This window comes from Dendrobates tinctorius, unplaced genomic scaffold (assembly GCF_039654945.1).
Source record: "Dendrobates tinctorius isolate UK_male_01 unplaced genomic scaffold, ASM3965494v1 ptg000043l, whole genome shotgun sequence".
Lineage (NCBI taxonomy): Eukaryota > Metazoa > Chordata > Amphibia > Anura > Dendrobatidae > Dendrobates > Dendrobates tinctorius.
In genome coordinates this window covers 18,805,983-18,828,720 of record NW_027361711.1, presented here as the reverse complement: position 1 = coordinate 18,828,720, position 22,738 = coordinate 18,805,983, and the positions used below count along the sequence as shown (strand labels likewise).

At 43.0% G+C, this 22,738-nt stretch overlaps 1 protein-coding gene across 4 annotated transcripts in view; it reads right to left on the bottom strand.

Annotated features, from left to right (window-relative positions):
• CREBRF (CREB3 regulatory factor) overlaps positions 1-22,738 on the bottom strand; it is a 58,077-nt gene that overhangs the window by 17,761 nt on the left and 17,578 nt on the right. For all 4 annotated transcript variants that reach the window (XM_073575229.1, XM_073575232.1, XM_073575230.1 and 1 more), the window contains exons 2-8: positions 16,089-16,275; positions 14,107-14,232; positions 11,983-13,063; positions 9,208-9,402; positions 8,349-8,538; positions 6,596-6,669; positions 6,380-6,502 (exon numbers count right to left, since the gene is read on the bottom strand). In XM_073575229.1, the coding sequence (XP_073431330.1) occupies positions 6,380-6,502; positions 6,596-6,669; positions 8,349-8,538; positions 9,208-9,402; positions 11,983-13,063; positions 14,107-14,232; positions 16,089-16,196 (1,897 nt within the window). In that variant the 5' untranslated portion in view covers positions 16,197-16,275. The remainder of the gene's footprint in view (positions 1-6,379; positions 6,503-6,595; positions 6,670-8,348; positions 8,539-9,207; positions 9,403-11,982; positions 13,064-14,106; positions 14,233-16,088; positions 16,276-22,738) is intronic.

The following is a 22,738-nucleotide window of genomic DNA, read 5'->3' as shown; positions in this document are numbered from 1 at the left end:
GTGCTCGTATATTATGTTCGAGCCCCTGTGGCTGCATGATTTCAGGCTGTTACACAGCCTCAACACATGCGGGGATTGCCTAACAAACAGGCAATCCTAACGTGTTCAGGCTAACAGCCACAAATCATGCAGCCACAGGGACTCAAACATAATATACGAGCACGAGCAAGATGCTCGGATAAGACGTAATCTGAGCATGTTCGCTCGTCACTAGTAGAGATCACTTTTCAACAGTCGTTATAATACTTTATCTATTTATTATGCTTTGCTTATATAGAGCTATCCTATTCCACAACGCTTTACATACACGGTGAGCCCCATTGGGGACAGGGATGATAATCTAATGTCCCTATCAGTATGTCTTTGTAGTTGTGGGAGAAAACCCACGCAAACACGGGAGAACACAAACTCCTTGCAGATGGTTGTCCTTGGTGGGGTTATAATATAGGAAGTCGGCCCTAGTTTAACAAGTGTCAATCATTGTGAATGTGCAAACTGTATACTAATGGACAATTGTTACTAAAATCGGTTGTCCACATGTCATTTGCATTATTGCGGGCAGTATATCCTCATTTACATAAAGATGTGCTGCAAACAACTGATTTTATGTATGTATAAAATATGCAAAGTAACACTGAACTAAGCATATTTACAAAGATAATCACCAGAAACAAACTTTCCTAATTTATGTTCATTCCACCGATCACCCCTTGGTGAAAAAGCCTTTACAGACAAATGTCATCACAACATCCTCGCTGCTCAATGTTTTTGCCTAATGTCAAAGAAAAGTGTGAACCAGGCATCAGTTTAGCTATTGGAAAGGTATTTTCCATTGCACAACTAATGTCCAGGGCATATATCTCTGCTGATATGAAAATGCTATATAGGTTGGAGTCTGGTAATCTTTATCAGTCATGAATCAAAGTGCAATTCATATCTGCAGATGTTGAACTTGTAAATGGAAATCTACTATATAATTGTCTAATTCTGTCTGTCTGTCTGTAATGGAAATCCCACCTCGCTGATTGGTCGCGACAGTTAGGCCGCGACCAATCAGCGACAGTTGCTTAGTCGTCGTGGCAACAAGGCCGCATTGCTTATTGTACAGGCACATTACAGCCGTTAAAGGCATCACTGCTGCGTTGCTCATTAAACAAGACTAAAGTATAGGAGTAACCCTGGCACACTAATAACATGAAAGTAAAGTCTTCTCAACGACAGTCTTTAATTGTTGTGATTTTATTGATTGTGACTAGATTTAGGACACAAGGACGGGAGTCACGTGCTGACCCTACACATCGTGGTTACTATAGGTACCGTTCCAGCAGCTGGATTACAAAGGCAAACCTATACCACTTATACACACACCTCAAAACCAAGGATCTAGTCATATCCCTGATGAAAGCTCGAGATGTAGAGCTGAAACGTTGGATTGTAACACCACCCTTTTTTGGATTGTAACACCAACCTTTTTTTTTTTCACAATCAATAAAATCACAACAATTAAAGACTGTCGTTGAGAAGACTTTACTTTCATGTTATTAGTGTGCCGGGGTTACTCCTATACTTTAGTCTTGTTTTTTCCCAGAGCACCTAAGTTGGGGTTTGAGCCTGTCATATCTACTTTATATTTGCTCATTAAACAGACACAATCCTGTACATATTCTGGAGTACAATACATTAGGTAATTAGGTAACAGTAGAACAATGACTGCAGCTCAGGGTGTAACTTGCGTACAATACATTAGGTGACAGCAGAAAAGTGAATGCAGCTCTGGGTGTAACTGGAGTACAATACATTAGGTAAGATCTGAACAGTGACTGCAGCTCTGGCTGTAACAGGAGTATAATACATTAGGTAAGAGCAGAACGGTGACTGCAGCTCTGGGTGTAACTGGACTACAATACATTAGGTAACAGTAGAACAGTGACTGCAGCTCTGGGTGTAACAGGAGTACATTAGGTAACAGCAGAACAGTGACTGCAGCTCTGGGAGTAACTGGAGTACAATACATTAGATAACAGCAGAACAGTGACTGCAGATCTGGGTGTAACTGGAGTACACTACATTAGGTAACAGCAGAACAGTGACTGCAGCTCTGGGTGTAACAGGAGTACATTAGGTAACAGCAGAACAGTGACTGCAGATCTGGGTGTGACTGGAGTACAATACATTAGGTAAAAGCAGAACAGTGACTGCAGCTCTGGGTGTAACTGGACTACAATACATAAGGTAAAAGCAGAACAGTGACTGCAGCTCTGGGATTAACTGGAGTACAATATATTAGATAACAGCAGAACAGTGACTGCAGCTCTGGCTGTAACTGGAGTACAATACATTAGGTAACAGCAGAACAGTGACAGCAGCTCCGGGTGTAACAGGAGTATAATACACTAGATGGTGGCCCGATTCTATCGCATCGGGTATTCTAGAGTCTCTGTTAAAATAAAAAACCACCATGGTTACTTACCGGTAGCCGGTTTTTCTGGAACCTATGACAGCACACCTGAGAGAGGGATCCGCCCCGCCAGGACAGGAACCTACTGAGATATAAGGGGCGGCACCTGTCCCCCGCTTCAGTTGGTTACAGAGCATTGAGAGGACTTCCCATTTAGTTACATGTTAATCCAACACCACATCACACAAATGCACCCTGCTAATCGTGCACACCCATACGGTGAAAAGGGGGGGGGGATATACGGGTGCTGTCATGGGTTCCGGAAAAACCGGCTACCGGTAAGTAACCATGGTGGTTTTCCCTTCACCCATGACAGCACACCTGAGAGATTTTTGGAGACTACGAAACACCTTAGGGAGGGACCACCGCTTGTAGCACCCTTCTACCAAAGGTTAAGTCAGCAGAGGAGGATAGATTTAATCTATAGTGCTTAAAAGAAGGTTGAAGGTGAGGCCCAGGTAGCGGCCTTACAAATTTGTTCAATCGATACCTCTGCCTTTTCAGCCCAGGAGGTCGCCACGGCTCTGGTAGAATGAGCCTTGATTCCGTCAGGAATCAGAACACCACTAGCTGTGTAGGCTACACTAATGGCCTCCCTAATCCATCTGGCAATAGTCCCTTTTGAAACCCCATAGCCTTTCCTGGCACCCTGAAACGCCACGAACAGGGACTGCGACCTCCTCCACTGGCTGGTGACAGATATGTATTCTAGCAGGGCTCTCTTAACGTCCAACCTACGGAATTTTTCCTCCCCTGAATTCTTTGGATTATCGCAGAAGGATGGGAGGATGATCTCCTGACCTCAATGGAAATCTGATGCTACCTTAGGCAGATAAGCAGGGTCTGGGGTCTGTTCTTAATCTCACCCTGTCCTGAAAAACTTGAGTATAGGGTGGATTTACCGAGAGCCTGCAAGTCGCTTACTCTACGGGCCGATGTAAGGGCCACTAAAATGATCGTTTTTAGAGTCAGATATTTTATGGGTAGCTGATGTAAAGGCTCGTACGGTTCTTTTGTAAGGGCCTCTAGTACCAGGTCTAAATCCCACGGGGCTATTCTGGGTATTGGAATAGGCCTAGACCTATGGCAGGATTTGATAAATCTGGCTACCCAGAACTATGGCAGGATTTGATAAATCTGGCTACCCATCTATTTGCTGCCAAGTTGCAGTTATAGAGTGCTCCTAGTGCAGATACCTGAACCTTCAGAGTGTTTACCGCTAACCCCAGCTGCAACCCTGATTGTAAAAACTCCAAGATGGCACTAATCAGGGGTTCTTGTTCTAACGGCTTACCTAGGAACTGCAGGAATTTATTCCATGTTCTGCCATAGATATTGGTTGTCACCGGTTTCCTACTTTTTAGCAGGGTGGCCACCAACTCGGGAGAGAAACCTCTATCCATTAAAAGCGACCTTTCAAATTCCACGCCATCAGATGGAATCCTTTGACTTGAGCGTGGAATATTGGACCCTGAGCTAGTAGGTCCGGGATTTCTGGTAGAACCCATGGATCGGAGACGGACATCATTCGTAGCAGCGCAAACCAGGGCCTTTTTGGCCAAAATGGAGCTATTAGAATCACTCTGGCTTAATCGTTCCTGATCTTCTTGACAACTGTTGGGATCAGGGCCACTGGGGGGAACGAATAGGCTAGCATGAAGTCCCACGGAATCTGCAATGAGTCCACAGCCCATGGTTCTTTCCTCGGGTTTAGTGAGCAAAACCTCTCTACTTGCCTGTTGTTTTTGTTGGCAAAGAGGTCTATCACCGCTGATGAGGTCGCGCTCTCGCGAGAGTGACGTTATCCATGACACTGTTGCCTTTTGCTGACGACAGCTGGCGCATTCCCATGATCCTCTGCGCCGCTGACGCTAGATGTCCCGGGGATTGAGATCGCGGGCGCGCGCGAGGGGAGGGCGGCGCGGTGGAGCTTCCAGGAGCACCGGGATCCCACCTGCGTCCACACGAACCCGGAGCCCAGGGGGTCACTGGGGACTGTGCCTCCAGCACCCGACGGCCGGCGCTACAGGTAAGGATCCTGTTTCTTCCCGCGCCGGGACGGGCCTGGGATTCTTTTTTTTTCCCCTCTTTCTGTTTCCTTCGCCATGATAGGCACCACAGACAGTGGGATTCACTCCAGGACAGGAACCCAACTGAAGCGGGGGGAGAGGTGCCGCCCCTTATATCTCAGTAGGTTCCTGTCCTGGCGGGGAGGATCCCTCTCTCAGGTGTGCTGTCATGGGTGAAGGGAAGATAGTTATATACTCGCCTTCCGACGACCCCCGGACTCTGTCCCTCCTCTCACCACGCTCCCGGCATCTTCCGGTCCCAGTAATGCTTAGTGAGAAGGGCCGGAGATAAACGTCACTCTCGCGAGAGCGCGACGTCATCAGCGGTGATTCGCGCTAAGCATTACTGGGACCGGAAGATGCTGGGAGCGTGGTGAGAGGAGAGAAAGAGTCCGGGGGCCGTCGGGAGGCGAGTATATCACTATTTTTTATTTTAACAGAGACTCTAGAATACCCGATGCGATAGAATCGGGCCACCATCTAGTACTACAATAATTACTGTATACTCTACAATGCTCTGTCAACATTCCTATACAGGTTCCTTTTTTTCAGCAATCACACAAGGTTTCTAAATTTCCATTTTCAGGTTTGCTAACCCCTTCCCCCCACTCACCACTAGTCAGTGAGAAAGGCATATATTTCCTATTTGAGGTATGGTACAAACTGGCAGCAGGCCACTAAAGTGAACCATAATCGCCAAACATATTTTGAATGAGACTAGTGGTAAGTGAGCATGCTCGGATAAGGTGTTATCCGTGCCTGCTCTTGTGCTAACCGAGTGTCTTTGGCATGCTCGAAAAATATCCCAGCAAAGAGCAAACAGATGAGCGGCAAACTAGGGCACACAAATCACCACATTAAGAGACGGAGCTATTTATCTGAAGTATTGCGGTATATAATTCAGTCAAAAAACGGAGGTGCTTGCATGAAAAAACATGAATATTTCAATGTGAAAATGAAAAAAGAAGAAATATGCAGCACTCACCAATATAGCTGAAAAACTGTGCGTCTTTATTTCACATGAATTCCATCAATGGATATGTGCACATGCTAGAGGAATGCTAGGGGAGGAAGGTGCCGGACAACGACCGTTTCGCGATTACTCGCTTCTATGGGTCCAGGTGAAGCGAGTAATCGCGAGACGGCCGTTGTCCGGCACCTTCCTCCCCTAGCATTCCTCTAATGTCCTGCATGTCCACATATCCATTGATGGAATTCATGTGAAATAAAGACGCACAGTTTTTCAGCTATATTGGTGAGTGCTGCATATTTTTTCATTTGCTCGAAAAATATGTTCGAATCCCCGTGAGAACAGAGGCGAGACATGCAAGCATGGGGCTCATACATATTTTTCGAGCATGCCGAAGACAATTGATTAGCATATGAGCAGGCTCGGATAACACCCTATAAGATAATGTTCACTCATCACTAGATGGGACAATTCAAAACCAAAAACTGTGCAACAGCTGATGCGACTCCCGCTGCCTATACTGAAGGCCCCCCACACACATTGAATCACTGTTGGGCAAACAATTGTTTGGCTGGCAACCATGTCTCCTGACTTCCGCATATACAAACATTTCTGTTCGCTATGAGAGTACTGCTGCTGTCTAACTCCTCGGGAGGCGGCCTAGTCTCCAGGGAACAAAAGGATTGCCAGGGAAATTGAGCAGGGCGAATCCTTTGCTTCCCAGACATTATTTGTACAGGGACAGTATGAAGGCTTCTATACACAACATAATGCAGGTTCAGCCAGTTTTAGTCTAGTCTGAAGAGGAGCATTTTGGATGTTGAGGCTACAGACAATGCATGGGAAAATCTACTGTAGTCTGAATTGTAAAAACACACATACCTAGTGTATCCTTGATAAGATTATCCAGTTTTTCTTCCATGCTTGCTGACCACTCCTCCCATGGAATCTGCATACGAGTCATGATCTCTTGCTTGATTGAATTGATCACAAACAGCAAATTATCTGTAAAAATATATTAAAATTATATACATGATGTACAGTTGTCAACACCAGCCAAGCGGTCATACAGAATATCATATACAGTTAAGAACTTACCGTATTCTGTATTCAGGCCCCACAGCTTCACTTTATTAGCTTCGTATTGTGCCTTTTTCTTTAGCCGACAAGCTCTGCAATTGAAGAAGTAGCAAAATCTGTCAAAAACCATTCTACAAACTTATAAATGAATTCAGAAGATGTTAAAAAAAATGTCAGAAATAATGCTCACCACCACAGTGAGAACATTGGTACATAGTGCAGATACTGGAGGCTGATCCTTGCACCAGGCACATATAGGCAGGTTTCATAAGTAGAGATGCATTTACACTGCCCAATTATTGGGAAACAGTACAGCACCATGGAATCAATGGTGCTATATAAATAAATAATAATAATCATTACTATGAATACTCATTTTCGATAATCGTGCAGTGTAAACAGGCTACCTATCACCAAACAAGCAAAACACTCATTTGCTGAGTGAAAGGACGTTCTGGTTTGCTTTGGAACCATATAGTCACACATGACACATCATTCCATTATTTGTCTTATACCAATGCCGATTTACAGCCTGCATCGCGGTGCACAGTACAGTCACAATGCTGTTGGTTATCACTGGAAACAGTCAGCTACCTTGACAGGCCCACACTCAGCAAATATCTGATAGCACAGTGCAGCCATTTGACCAGAGAACCCGTCATTATGACAAATGTCTTCCCATTACAGCATGATGTCCAATCACATCCATAATTTCACCCAGGTAATAACTTCCACATGTCCAACAGCCTAAAAAGCCCTTCCTGATTTGGTGAAATTACATGACTCCCATCAACCAGTCAGCTGCTCTGAAAAGACTGATGCATAGTCCATTACCTACTAGGAAAGATAGATTAAGCTACCACTTTGTTAGGCCATTATTCATTTCATATATAAGTCACCATGATTAGAATTGCATTTGTCTGAATGGGAGTAATCAAAGAAAACAATGCATCGACATAATACACATAAATAAAGGCTAAAAGATTTGTAGCTGTGGAGCCCGTAGTAATACACTTCTCAACATTGAAATTACAACGCCAACGTTTGTCTTGGAATCGATGATAGCCAGAGATTGGTCTGAAAATCATGTGCGCAACGCCACGAAGAGGCCTTCATGAGGGAATATGAAAGTGTCCCAGTAACCGGTTTTCAGAACGACAACACTAGATGGCATGGTGCTTGTGAAAGTGACAAGAAAGCCTATGTGGGCTACATGTGTTTTCATGACCTGCAGCCGTCCAAACTTGTTTCCCATTATACACATCTAGGCCCTCATTGGTCAGCAATTACAAAGGGAGCTGCCAGCAGGGGATTTTGACAATTTGTGTGGTCAAGGGCATCCATTGTGGCAGAATGTTCCTCAGACAACCATTTATAACCTCATTGATGGCATGCCAAGGCATGTGTGCATTTCTGCACATGGTGCTCATACTTGATAATTTCCATTTTTCAATCAATTGCATATCATCTTGTGATTTCTATACCAAGACTTTTCCATATTGGTGTTGCAATTTCAATATTGTGTGGTGTATAAATTACATCTACAAGTCAGGGATTCACTGTTTTACAAAACTAACAGTATGGAGATTGAAACTCCCCACGCTCGAACATAAATGTGTTTCCTACCTCTAATAATGACTACAGATCTTTCGTTTGTTCTTCAAAAATAAATGTTAGCATTTATATTGCCTTTACTGCTGGTTTCTTTTGCTTTTTTATATAATAAAAAGTAACATCTTAGTAAGTCACCATATGATATGGGATAAGTTACCTGGAAGCCAGTTTGTTTTTTTCTTTTCGAGAGCGTGGCCTGGCAGTTACGGGAAGCTCAGATACAGGCGTCAGGTCACTGATCACCTTGTTCAGTTTACGTAACTCGCCTCCAATCTGGAGAAGCTTTTTGGGGTTGGGAGTCAAGTCTTCCACATCAGTTCTGCGAGACTTTTTTACGGTGTATTTGCCTGTCCACAAAACATTTAAGGTGTAATTCTAGTTCACTTGTCAGTGAATATATTACCGTACAGATTGCATGTACAATCTTTTAGCATATGTTCTCATGTACATACTCATATATACCTCCAATGTCTTATCAGTAGAATAAAATGGAAACAGCAAAGTGACGCCCAGTCATGACTGATCATAATGCGCCCACCACAAGTCTGAAGATGATAAAGTGGTATGCCCTTTGTTAGCATGGTTGTCTTTTTCTTCTACTGATAGGCCATTTGTGGCATATCCTATTGCACCACCAAAGTTAGGCTGGGACAATCCATTTACCGTATATACTCAAGTTTTGCAGCACATTTTTTGTGATGAGGGGACAATGCATATCTGGCTTATACTCGAGTCAATAAGTTTTCCTAGTTTATCGTGGCAAAATAAGGTGCATCAGCTTATACTCGAGCATACGCGGTAATTCTTTTAGTATCTATGCTACATATACTTCATGTCCAAAGTTAAGAATACATTTTTTAAAATGAATTTTTAAGTACTTTTTGTAGATCACTTCCTTATAAGACCTCAAGCAATCTACCATTGGTAGTAAATTAAAATAGCACAAGCCAACACATTATAACTAAACTAGATAAGATGATTGCAGGCACTATTGCCTGACCTATCGTACTACCTACCATGATGAAAGCCATTTTTCTGATACATATTACTGGGTAGAGTGTCTCTGTTCCACTCAGATGGTCTCAGCATAGCTTCTTGGTCAGAAGGCATGAGCTGCTCACTGTATTCCCAAAAGTACCGCCGTTTTCCTCTTTTCCTTGATGACACAGCTGTTATCCCTTTTAAGTCGTCAACGGAATCATTTTCATAACCTAAAGTGAAAACCATGTTATGATGTTGTTATATCAAAGTCAGTGGTCTCGTAAAGATCCATTAGATCCAGCACAAAAATTGGCTGGTGACTACCTCATGCAGCCTTTATCCATCCCCATTCCCTCAAGATGGCTGGACCATCACTGTAAATAAGCCCCAGTATTTTGTGTCTTCCCCATTACAGATTGTAAGCTCTTACGGGCAGGGTCATTCATTATTTTGCCTTAATTATCGTACTACTTTGAATGTTGTTACATGAGACTTGTATATGAACTGTTGTATTGTAAAGCACTGCGGAATATGTTGGCACTATATAAAGATAATTATGACGCGGTCTTCAATGCAAGGTTTCCTGAATAGCAGGTTCCTGACAGAGGCATAACTTCTGGGCCCAATGTGAAGTATGGTCATTAATAATGCTGTTGTATCCATATGTGGCAGAAGGGCCATTTGGCCCCATTAGGGAACAGTGTTTGATGTGCTTGCCTTTTAGCTACTACCTTGGTTTCCAGGATATTTAATAGTAGGAAACAGGTTTTACTAATCATTAAATACACAACATTATCTATAATGAAAATGTAGTAAGTATAACAAAGTTGTTTCATTTAATTTCAGAGGCTTTGAGGCAATTAAGATTAAATCGTTACTAGGGCGCAAGTATGATTTAAAGGAAATCTGTCACCCTTTTTTGGCCTATTAGCTGCCAGCATAGACATCGGAGGCTTATCTACAGCATTCTGTAATGCTGTAGATAAGCCCCCGATGTAACCTGAAAGAGAAGAAAAACACGTTATATTATGCTCACCGAGGTGGGCGGTCCGGTCCGATGGGTGGTCCGGTCCGATGGGTGGTGCGGTCCGGTCCGGCGCCTCCCTTCTTCATGTGATGACGCCCTCTTCTCCCGTCCAGAAATGGCTCCGGCGCAGGCGCATTGCTTTGCCCTGTTGAGGGCAGAGCAGAATTCTGCAGTGCGCAGGCGTCGGGAGAGGTCTGGCGCCTGCGCACCGCAGAATTCTGCTCTGCTCTCAACAGGGCAGAGCAATGCGCCTGCGCCGGAGCCATTTCAGGACGGGAGAAGAGGGCGTCATCGCATGAAGAAGGGAGGTGCCTTACCGGACCGACCACCTCGGTGAGTATAATATAACGTGTTTTTCTTCTCTTTCAGGTTACATCAGGGGCTTATCTACAGCATTACAGAATGCTGTAGATAAGCCCCCGATGTCTATGTCGGCAGCTAATAGGTCAAAAAAAGGGTGACAGATTCCCTTTAATTGTAGCTCCAGTTCTTAACACATCAATAGTTTGATTAGATAAGCAACAAAAGAGGAAGCACACAGTCAAAAAAGTCCCATAAAAAACAATATTTTATTAATAATTTATGTGACAAACAGACATAAGGTACATGGAAGGGGAGAGAGATGTATAAACAGGCGTGTACAATGGCAAAAAAATAGGCCAAGTATGCCACCTGCACAATCCAGGAAGTGTACCTCTATATACCAATATTAATAGTTAGTCAATAGCAAAGCTGGAACAGAAAACGGAGAGTCCAAGTGTATATTTGTGTCAAACCCCCACACTATACCACACAGTTATATGAAGCCAGTGCATATTAACATAAGCAGGGACCAACAGCTCTCCATTAAAGAAGAGAATCAGGGAACAAGTGTTTAAAGCACTTGATGCTGTGAGCTGCCTTCATCAATCCCAGGTAATGCTGTATACTCTTTAAATGCTGGATCTGCTTTGAACACTTGTTCCCTGATTCTCTTCTTTAATGGAGAGCTGTTGGTCCCTGCTTATGTTAATATGCACTGGCTTCATATAACTGTGTGGTATAGTGTGGGGGTTTGACACAAATATACACTTGGACTCTCCGTTTTCTGTTCCAGCTTTGCTATTGACTAACTATTAATATTGGTATATAGAGGTACACTTCCTGGATTGTGCAGGTGGCATACTTGGCCTATTTTTTTGCCATTGTACACGCCTGTTTATACATCTCTCTCCCCTTCCATGTACCCTATGTCTGTTTGTCACATAAATTATTAATAAAATATTGTTTTTTATGGGACTTTTTTGACTGTGTGCTTCCTCTTTTGTTGCTTATCTATTTAGATTGCAGTTGTCCAGATTATAGTCCAATATGTATGAGTGACCTGGGTGAATTATTCTGCCATGTAACTAATCAAGTTGTCTGGTTTCACATATACTATGTCTACCACAATTATACTTTACAATAGTTATGATTAGTAGCGAACCAGCGTGGAGATTGCTTACAACTCAAAGGCAGAGACCCCCTGTGTCGCGCTGTGTGACCTACACGATGCCCTTTTGGTTTTGCTCAGCTGATCCATGGAAAATCAGAGTTAGAGGTGTACAGGCTCAAACACAGTATACGAGTCCATACACCGATCTAAAAGGATAGCTGAGCTGATCATAGCCAAAGGGGTAGAACACGGATGATGATGATACTCAGCATTCAGACCATTAACAATTACAACTTGTGGCATGTGAGTCTGGCATATTAATGTTCAGAATCAAATATAACAGATCACTTTATGTATTCAAGCTATTACCTGGTTCAGAGAAGGTGTCACTAATATCGTCTTTATCATCCTCAAAGTCTTCTTCCTCTTCTTCCTCCTCCTCCTCCTCTTCATTTTCAGAGAGTTCATGCTCACTACCAAATCCCTCATCATGATCTTCTTCATCCAAATCAACCTCCTCATCTTCGTCATCTTCATCTCCTGGTCCTTCACTTTTGACCAACTCTGTAAGTCCCTCTGAAACAAAAAGTGAGTAGTTGTGCTCTTCCTTTTTCTGTGAGGGATCAGAAACAGAAGCAGATACAGTAACATTCCCTTCCACTGCGCCAATGGTCACCACATTCTGAGGTGGGCAAAATAGCTTTTGAGTCTCTCTAAAAGGCAAGATAGCACAGCTTTTCCGGCCTAATGAAGTCTCACCAATTGTCCGTTCCTGCTTTTTGGCCACTGCTCCACAAAAACAAGTGTTCTCCTTTGATGAATCTAGTGCAACCACTGTGCTTGTCGGTCGGGTAGGAAGTACCGTGCTGATCTTTACCTTTGCTTTCTTTACATAGTCCTTGCATTCCACATGAATGTTGATCTTCTCCTCACAAGAAATATTAGTCTTTGCTGCCATCTGTGGACTTGCAGCTGCCTTGACAGCTTTTAGGGAGCAATCAGATGATGGCATGTCAGTGGGAGAATTCTTAGATGCGCTAACAGGAGCAGTAACCCTTCCAGAGGACACTTTCTTTCCTGGAAGAAATGTAGCTCTAGCTGCTAATAAGCCTTCTGTGTAACAAAGAGAGTCAACCACTGACTGTGAATCCTCGCTGTTAAGCTGAGCAAGTGTGGGGGTTTTACTGATGACCTCTTCATCTTGATAGGGACTTGAAAAGTCATCCAAGCCAAGATAGTCCACCTCCTTGGTACCCCAAATATCACAACTTGTAAGCTTTGTATACTTTGTCAGATCCTCACAGTAAGTATCCCACTGTTCCCAGTGAGAAGATAGGGAAGGACTATTTCCCAGGATGTCAGCCAAAGAGTCCAAGGATTCCAAATCTTTGCAGTCTTCCAGCATTAGAAAATTATCCGTTGGGCTCTGCTGGTAAACCAACTCTCGATCCTGGAGACGTTATACAAAAAAAAAAAAAAGAAAAAAAAAGAAAAAAACAACTTTAAGAATATGGCTTACTTAAAGGGAATCTGTCACCCCTTTTTTGAGATATCATATAATATCATTCAATTGTGTGTCACATAAGGATTCTCTTATTACTTTTGCTTCCCCCTGACCCCGCACCTTTCATGCATAAATACCTTTTTTATACCGGTTCAGATGTATGTAAACTTCCACGGTCCGGTCCGATGGGCGGGGCTTATTCACCTGCTCCCCCTTCCCTGTCCTGCTCTACACAAGAAGAAATGCGTAGAGCAAGACGGGGGGGGGGGGGGGAGCAGGTGAATAAGCCCTGCCCATCGGACCGGACCGTGGCAGTGTGGCAGTTTACATACATCTGAACCGGTATAAAAAAGGTATTTATGCATGAAAGGTGCGGGGTCAGGGGGAAGCAAAAGTAATAAGAGAATCCTTATGTGACACACAATTGAATGATATCATTATATGATATCTCAAAAAAGGGGTGACAGATTCCCTTTAAGAGTGTATTTTGCAAAAAACTAAATCTGCGCAAATCAAAGTTCACCACCAACTATGCAAGAGTCATCCCTTATGCGGTCCTCTCTGGGGGTTAACAGTGTGTATGTGAAATCACTTTTGAGAAATTATGTTACATGAATGCAGCAAGGATTCCCATTATGCGGGCTCCCCCTGTCAATCAGCAACTGGAAGACATGTTCCTAACTAAGCATAGTAACAGAGAAATCTGGCAATCTACAGATTGAGAAGAATATGCATATAATGTATATCTATGGACTCTTTGCTGTGCAAAGAACATGCAAGCTCTCAAAAATTGCTTCACATTAATTCCTAGGTGAAAGAATACTGAAATCAGAGTGTCCGTCACTAATCTTAGCTGCAGGGACATGACAGACTTCCTTTCAACACCACATCTGAACAGTTCTTCATTAGACCTAGCTCTGAACTTCTAAAATGGCTCAACTAGCCAACAGATTTTAGTAATGTAAGGATTTATAGTGACCGCAGCTTACCAATTCATACATGAAGTCTGGGTCAGAGCTGGTGGCCAAAAGTTCTGTGCTCATTAAAGTCTGCTCAGCAAATGCAGGACTGTGAAAAGCGTCCCCAAAAGGAGGATCCATTCCACTTACACTTGGCTATGAGAGGGATATAAAGGTTATAAAACAAGTGTCAATGATACAAGCACAAAGAAAAAAAAACATTTAAGAGAGGATAGGGAGAAAAAAACAGACACAAGACTACAGCAGTGTCAAACATAGTGACAATTCACAATCGGAAAGAAAGTAATCCGGTAAGCAATTCTCTTCACAAATGCACTATATTAAAGATGGCTGCTTTGCAAAATCGCTTATTGACCTAGGGATCTGTATATTTGCACATTATAACAGAAATTCCATGCAGACAAATCTATCCTGTTCTATACAGTCTAGCTAAATATGGTTACTGATCTTAAACAAAAAAGGCATCAACCCATAATAACTACATCCAGAGTAGACATGGAATTGAAATCTAGTCATTGACTCGAGGAACAAAATAGGCATGTATTTTATGTAATATTTTACTTTTACACTTTCATTTCTAAATCATTAAACTGGTTTTCCTCCAAACAAAGCATATTTGAATCAATAGATCTTGGAATAATAACTTCCACCATTAGATGTGCTTAAACAAAATGTTCCTGTGCTGAGATAAATCTTATAAATGTGACCCTGCTGTGTATTGTGTAATGGCTGTGTCTGACCAGTCCCTGTCCTGCTATGCATGGCTCCCCAGTCCCTGTCCTGCTATGCATGGCTCCCCAGTCCCTGTCCTGCTATGCATGGCTCCCCAGTCCCTGTCCTGCTATGCATGGCTCCCCAGTCCCTGTCCTGCTATGCATGGCTCCCCAGTCCCTGTCCTGCTATGCATGGCTCCCCAGTCCCTGTCCTGCTATGCATGGCTCCCCAGTCCCTGTCCTGCTATGCATGGCTCCCCAGTCCCTGTCCTGCTATGCATGGCTCCCCAGTCCCTGTCCTGCTATGCATGGCTCCCCAGTCCCTGTCCTGCTATGCATGGCTCCCCAGTCCCTGTCCTGCTATGCATGGCTCCCCAGTCCCTGTCCTGCTATGCATGGCTCCCCAGTCCCTGTCCTGCTATGCATGGCTCCCCAGTCCCTGTCCTGCTATGCATGGCTCCCCAGTCCCTGTCCTGCTATGCATGGCTCCCCAGTCCCTGTCCTGCTATGCATGGCTCCCCAGTCCCTGTCCTGCTATGCATGGCTCCCCAGTCCCTGTCCTGCTATGCATGGCTCCCCAGTCCCTGTCCTGCTATGCATGGCTCCCCAGTCCCTGTCCTGCTATGCATGGCTCCCCAGTCCCTGTCCTGCTATGCATGGCTCCCCAGTCCCTGTCCTGCTATGCATGGCTCCCCAGTCCCTGTCCTGCTATGCATGGCTCCTGATCCCCTATCCTGTATGATTCCTGTTTAAAAAAAAAACAAAAAACACAACATCCTATTTACCTGCCTGCGCGACCTCGGTGGCACTGCATGTGTTCTGGCAGCAGGTGCCAGCAGCTATTCCTGCCGAGCGATCACGTGGCCCCGTTCATTAAGGTAATGAATAAGCGCTCCACGCCTATGGGAGTGAAGATGCGTGTATACCCATTACCTTAATGAGCGGGGCAACGTGATTGATCGGCCGGAAGAACTGCTGGCGCCAGCAGCCGGAACGAGATGCAGTGCCACCGACTCACCGAGGGCGTGCAGAAAGGTGAGTATTGTGTGTGCTGGAAGCCGACGGTTGCGGCTGCAACTGTGCACTATTACAGCAGCACAGGCTTTAGCCACAGCCGAAGGCTCATGGCCTCTGTGACCCGCTGCTCCCTCACCGGTCTTCAGGTATAATTGTCTCGTGTATAAGCCGAGGGGGTGCGTTTTCAGCACAAAAAAAAATGTGCTGAAAAACTCGGCTTATACATGAGTATATACAGTATATACTGCAATAGTAACTCACCTGAGGCATCTCAAAGCCAGGGTCTTCCAAATGTCCTGAATGGGTTTTCTTCTTCTCCAAAGACCTTCTAACCTGCTTCTTCTTTTTAGTATCAAGAAAAGTATACATACATCGAAGAGTAGTGATTCACAAGAGAGGACAAGGGAATCACAGGCGCTCCATCCAGAGCCTGCGTCACAAACAGAACCTGAGAAGAAATACAAAATGACCTAGGTAAGGCTACTGCGAGTGTATTCAAATATTTCTGGTGAGGAGTAACGCCATGCCATAATAAATACTACCACCACAGCAAGGGTATACCCTAGAACTTATTCAGATTCTTAAAGGGAACCCAAGGCTGTGTTCACACACAGCGTTTTTTTAGCGGTTTTTACTATAAAACCGCTAAAAATAAGGTGCACAGTCATTTCTATGCATTTTGCACTTTTTGTGCACATTGATGCGTTTTTTACCGCGAAAAAACCGCATCGCGGTAAAAACCGCAGAATGCACATTAATTTTGCGGTTTTTTCCGCGGTTTAGGCTTCTCCCATGCTTTTAGAAACCGCTGCGGTAAAAAACGCATCAAAAACGCATCAAAACCGCGCAAAAAACGCACAAAAACCGCCGCGGAAAAATAGGTGCGGTTTCTGGGAAGGGATTCAGGTTTTTGTGCAGAAATTTTCTGAAACGTGTGCACTTAGCCTAACAGCTTCACCTTGTCTTTTTTCAAACATTTAAAACAAGTGTCTTTTGGTGGCTTTTTGCTTAGTAAATTTCCCTAAAGTCATTCTTAGAATTTGGCCAGGGATATTAGTGGATGACTAATCATGAGGGTGTTGGGTTCCTGCAGAATAAAATAACTGACATTGGAATCCTCTCCCACAAGGTTCCCACTAAAACTGTGACATTGGAATCCTCCCCTACAAGGTTCCCACTAAAACAACTGTGACATTGGAATCCTCCCCTACAAGGTTCCCACTAAAACAACTGTGACATTGGAATCCTCCTCTACAAGGTTCCCACTAAAATAACTGACATTGGAATCCTCCCCTACAAGGTTCCCACTAAAACAACTGTGACATTGGAATCCTCCTCTACAAGGTTCCCACTAAAATAACTGACATTGGAATCCTCCCCTACAAGGTTCCCACTAAAACAACTGTGACATTGGAATCCTCCTCTACAAGGTTCCCACTAAAATAACTGACATTGGAATCCTCCTCTACAAGGTTCCCACTAAAACAACTGTGACAAGGCCACAACATTTCATATCTGTTCACCATACTAACAAACTTCAATCTGTATCCCCTTTACATCAGCTAATTTGCATTTTTTTTCTCCCCTTCTTCAAAGAACCATACATTTCCTTCATCAAAATAGCCTAAGGAGGGGACAAGTTGTTGTTTTGAAAGACATGATTCACTATACTAGAAAACAGTACCTCTAAGTGGGGTGAATGGTAAAGATATTCAACCATTATTTTCAAATTTTTTTCATGACATTTATTAGGTAGCAAAAACAATAGCCTGATAGCATGATTCTACAGATAGGATTACAGTACCAAATATATATATTTTGTATAGTTCTTTATATACAGTATATTACTGCTTTTAGAAAGTTTTCAAACTTACTAAAAAGAAAAAAAATTCTGCTGCAAATTAAAAAAAAACAAAAAAAAACAAATGTTATGTTTACTCTTGCCATCAGTGAAGATGAGAGCGGAAAAAAAAAAAAACACTTGATTTCTTACTCGATATTTTAAGACCCATAAACTTAATTTCCTGTCGACAGAGCTGTAAGGCCTGGATCACACTTCAGTTTTTTAAAATCCGTCATTTTCCGTTAAAAAACGGATCCGCCATTTTTTTTGAGGATCCCTTTTTTTGTCCCATAGACTTCCATTAGCGGCTACCGTGGATCCGTCAAAAAAACGTATCCGTTTGCAGCAAAACGGAAACGGATCCGTTTTGTCACACTTTGACGGATGCATGCGGATGCCAAAAAACGGATGTATGAAACAGGGCTTAAAGGTTTTATTTTGGGGAGACAAGCATTATGTAATGTGGCATGGCGAGTGGTCATGTGATTGATGGGCGGTATGTATCGTAGAGGTGGGTGGCCCTGTGATGGAAGCCTTGGCGTGTTTTGCTCAGCAAAACCCTACTGCTGAGGGTTATTGCTATACATTGGGAGGCTTCCAGGTGACTTGGAGAGATAGGTGGGTCCAGTCACCTACATACCCGCCCAAGGGGATGTGTCTGAATACCCAAGATGAAGCCTGTGTATGGTTGTGCGTTTGAGGACCTGTGGTGATGTCACGATCACCTGACTAGCCATGTGATAGGTATCTGGGAGTGGTTAGAGCTATGTAATGGAGGTGTGTTTTGCACATGTTGCGAGTGCTGGCTAGTCTGAGCCAGAGGAAGGAGGCCTGTGAGATACAGTCTGATAACCGTGTTACTGACCAGGGTGGGATACCGCTGAGGATAAGAGGTATCCGGGAACCTCTTATCACACACCACCAGCCAGTACATCACACACTGTATGTGTACTGGCTGCATGTTACTAAGCTCCTGAGGAGCAGCTTATGTTGTACTTAATAAACCGAATGAACTTTTTTTTAACCCTAAGTGTCCCAGCGTATGCCTCAATTTCCAGCCAAGTGAGTAATCTTTATTTTTTATATAGTGCTAACATATTCCGCAGCGCTTTACAGTTTGCACACATTTTCATCACGGTCCCCGATGGGGCTCACAATCTATATTCCCTATCAGTATGTCTTTGGAGTGTGGGAGGAAACCGGAGTACCCGGAGGAAACCCACGCAAACACGGGGAGAAGATACAAACTCCTTGCAGATGTTGTCCTTGGTGGGATTCGATCCCAGGACTCCAGCGTTGCAAGGTTGCAGTGCTAACCACTGAGCCACCGTGCTGATAGTGTGAGACGTTCTAGTATGTACCACAAAATGGTGCCACTAAAACCTGATTGGTTTTACTTCATATTTTCAGGGAAGCAAGGTGACAAAAAACACTTTATTCTATACAGATTTTATGATACGAATTAAAAAATGTTACATTTTGATAAACCGGGACTTTTATATATGCTTAGATGCCAAATACACTTACCGTATATCTATTTATTTACTAGCTGAAGAGCCCGGCCTTGCTTGGGCATAGTAACTGTAGTGTATAGTGTATGCCTGTGTGTCGTCATCTCCCCCTGTATATAGTGTATGCCTGTGTGTCGTCATCTCCCCCTGTATATAGTGTATGCCTTTGTGTCGTCATCTCCCCCTGTATATAGTGTATGCCTTTGTGTCGTCATCTCCCCCTGTATATAGTGTATGCCTGTGTGTCGTCATCTCCCCCTGTATATAGTGTATGCCTGTGTGTCGTCATCTCCCCCTGTATATAGTGTATGCCTGTGTGTCGTCATCTCCCCCTGTATATAGTGTATGCCTGTGTGTCGTCATCTCCCCCTGTATATAGTGTATGCCTGTGTGTCGTCATCTCCCCCTGTATATAGTGTATGCCTGTGTGTCGTCATCTCCCCCTGTATATAGTGTATGCCTGTGTGTCGTCATCTCCCCCTGTATATAGTGTATGCCTGTGTGTCGTCATCTCCCCCTGTATATAGTGTATGCCTTTGTGTCGTCATCTCCCCCTGTATATAGTGTATGCCTTTGTGTCGTCATCTCCCCCTGTATATAGTGTATGCCTTTGTGTCATCTCCTTCTGTATATAGTGTATGCCTTTGTGTCATCTCCTTCTGTATATAGTGTATGCCTGTGTGTCATCTCCTTCTGTATATAGTGTATGCCTGTGTGTCATCTCCTTCTGTATATAGTGTATGCCTGTGTGTCATCTCCTTCTGTATATAGTGTATGCCTGTGTGTCATCTCCTTCTGTATATAGTGTATGCCTGTGTGTCATCTCCTTCTGTATATAGTGTATGCCTGTGTGTCATCTCCTTCTGTATATAGTGTATGCCTGTGTGTCATCTCCCCCTGTATATAGTATGCCTGTGTGTCGTCATCTCGCCCTGTATATAGTGTATGCCTGTGTGTCATCTCCTCCTGTATATAGTGTATGCCTGTGTGTCATCTCCCCTGTATATAGTGTATGCCTGTGTGTCATATCCCCCTGTATATACCTGTATGTCATCCCCAGGATCCCTCCCGTCTGGAGGCGCAGAAAAAGTCCCTGAGCTTATCGAAGCAAGCGACAGATCCTCTTTGAACTATTTTTATAGCCCATCACCTCCCCAAGTGGAATGAGCTATTTTAAGATCACTTGTACCATATAATGGAGTGCCAAGATGGCAATGATATTGGCCTTCAGCAAGCCCCAGCTGCCATGAAATCCCATTGATGCTTCATGTTGAATGCGATAGAAACAGAAAATGCTTCCCGAAAAATCTAATTACTTATATTCTGATATCACCGATTGACAGGGTCAACTAAGTAGTCAACAGCAGCTGTTAGAGCTATGTAGCATGTACCAGCTATACAACTCAGCTCCTGAGCACAGGAAATTTTCCATACAAGTTGGACGTCAGGAAGGTGTTAAATGTCTATGTATATACACATTACATGTCTTACATAATGTAACTCTAAGCAGGCAAGTAGAGAACTAAGGCTCCTGACATACAGCAAGCAGAGGCATTTAACCCCTTACTGACGAGACAATTTTAACCTTAATGACCAGGCCAAATTTTTAAAATCTGACCAGTATCACTATGAGGTAATAACTCTAGAACGCTTCAACGGATCCCACTGATTCTTAGATTGTTTTTCTTTTTTCTTTTTTAATATTGTACTTCATGATAGTAATAAAATTTGTTCAATGGGACTTGCATTTATATGTGTAAATATTTGAAATTTGGCAAAAAGTTTGCAAATTTTCGAATTCGTAAGCCTTTAAACCAGAGCGTTATGTCACGCAAAATATTTGATCAGCTATTTCTCATTTTTCCAACAAAATTTACAAAACCATTTTTCTAGGGGCATAACATTTGGAGTGACTCTGGGGGGTCAATATGACTGAAAGTACCCAATTATAAAAACTGCACACAAAACCACATTCAAGGGGTCGGAAGGGAAGTAGCACCATTTGTTTTTTTTGTTTGTTTGCTTTTTTAAAAGTCTGGAATCGAGAGGGGTTGCCATTTCGCGTTTGGATAGCCCCTGATGTGCCTAAACAGTAGAACCCCCCAAACTAGTGACACCATTTTGATTACTAGACCCATCAAGGAATGGAATTAAATGTGTGGTGAGCACCTTGAACCCCCAGGTGCTTCAGGCTGTATTCACACGTTCGCGTTTTCACGTTTAAGCGTTTTTTTCCAAGCAATAACGCTTAAAAAACGCATACATTAAGCATCCTATTTTTAGAATGCATTCCGCAATTTTTGTGCACATGATGCGTTTTTTCCGCAGAAAAACCGCATTGCGGTAAAAAACGAAGCATGTTCATTAATTTTGCGGTAAAATCCGGAATTGACAATATATTCAATGAGAGTTAGGATACTCCGGGAAAAAACGTGGAAAAACCGTGAAAAATGTGGATTTCCTTCAAAGGAGTCAGGTTTTGCTCAGGAAAATTCTGCTACGTGTGCACATAGCCTCACAGTTTATATTGTAGAGCCATAAAAATATTTTTTTTAAAATTTAAAAAAAAAAAAAAATATATCATTTTCCCCACAATAATGCACTTTGAGCCCCAATTGTTTATTAATTCCACAAGGATAACAGGAGAAAATGGACCCCAAAATTTGTTGTGCAGTTTCTCCTGAGTACGACGATACCCCATACATGGGGGAAAACTCTTGTTTGGGCACACAGCAGGGCTAGGAAAGGAAGGAGTGACGTTTTGTCACGTTTGGAGAACCCCTAATGTGCCTATACAGTGGAAACCCCCAAGAAGTGACCGACCCCACATTGGAAGCTACACCTCTCAAGGATTTTATCCAGAGAGTATAGTGAGCATTTTTAACCCACAGGTACAACACAGAATTTGATAACATTAGGCTTGTCATATGAAAATATTTTATTTTATCGTCACAAAAATTTAGTTTTAGCCCCAAATTTGTAAGTTTCACAATTAATAGGTGAAAACAGACCCCATAATATGTTGCGCAATTTCTCCAGAACGCGCTATGTGGTAAAAAACATCTCTTTGGACACAAGGTAGAGCAAGGAAAGGAAAAAGTGCCATTTGTCTAGAATAGATTGTGAATGCCATGTCACATTTGGAGAGACCCTGGCATGCGAAAAAAAAAACAGACATCCCCCAATAAGTTACCTCATTTTAGAAACTAGACCACTCAAGGAATTCATCTAGGGGTGTACTGAGAAGTTTTAACCTACAAGTGCTTCAAAAAACTTTATAACATTTAGATGTGAGAACAAAAAATTCTATTTTTTTTCCACTAAAATACTGTTTTAGCACAAAATTTATAGTTTACACAGTGAACTCCACAATTTTTTATGCAATTTCTCCCAAATGTGGCAGTACCCAATCTGCGGTTGTACACTACAGCAATATAAATTTTGCATCATTTTTTTTTTTTAGGTTTTGCTGCTATCACACAGTAAAAATGCTTTTTTAAAAAGTTTTTTTGTCACCATATACGGAGAGCTGTAACTTTATTTTATTGGCAAACAGA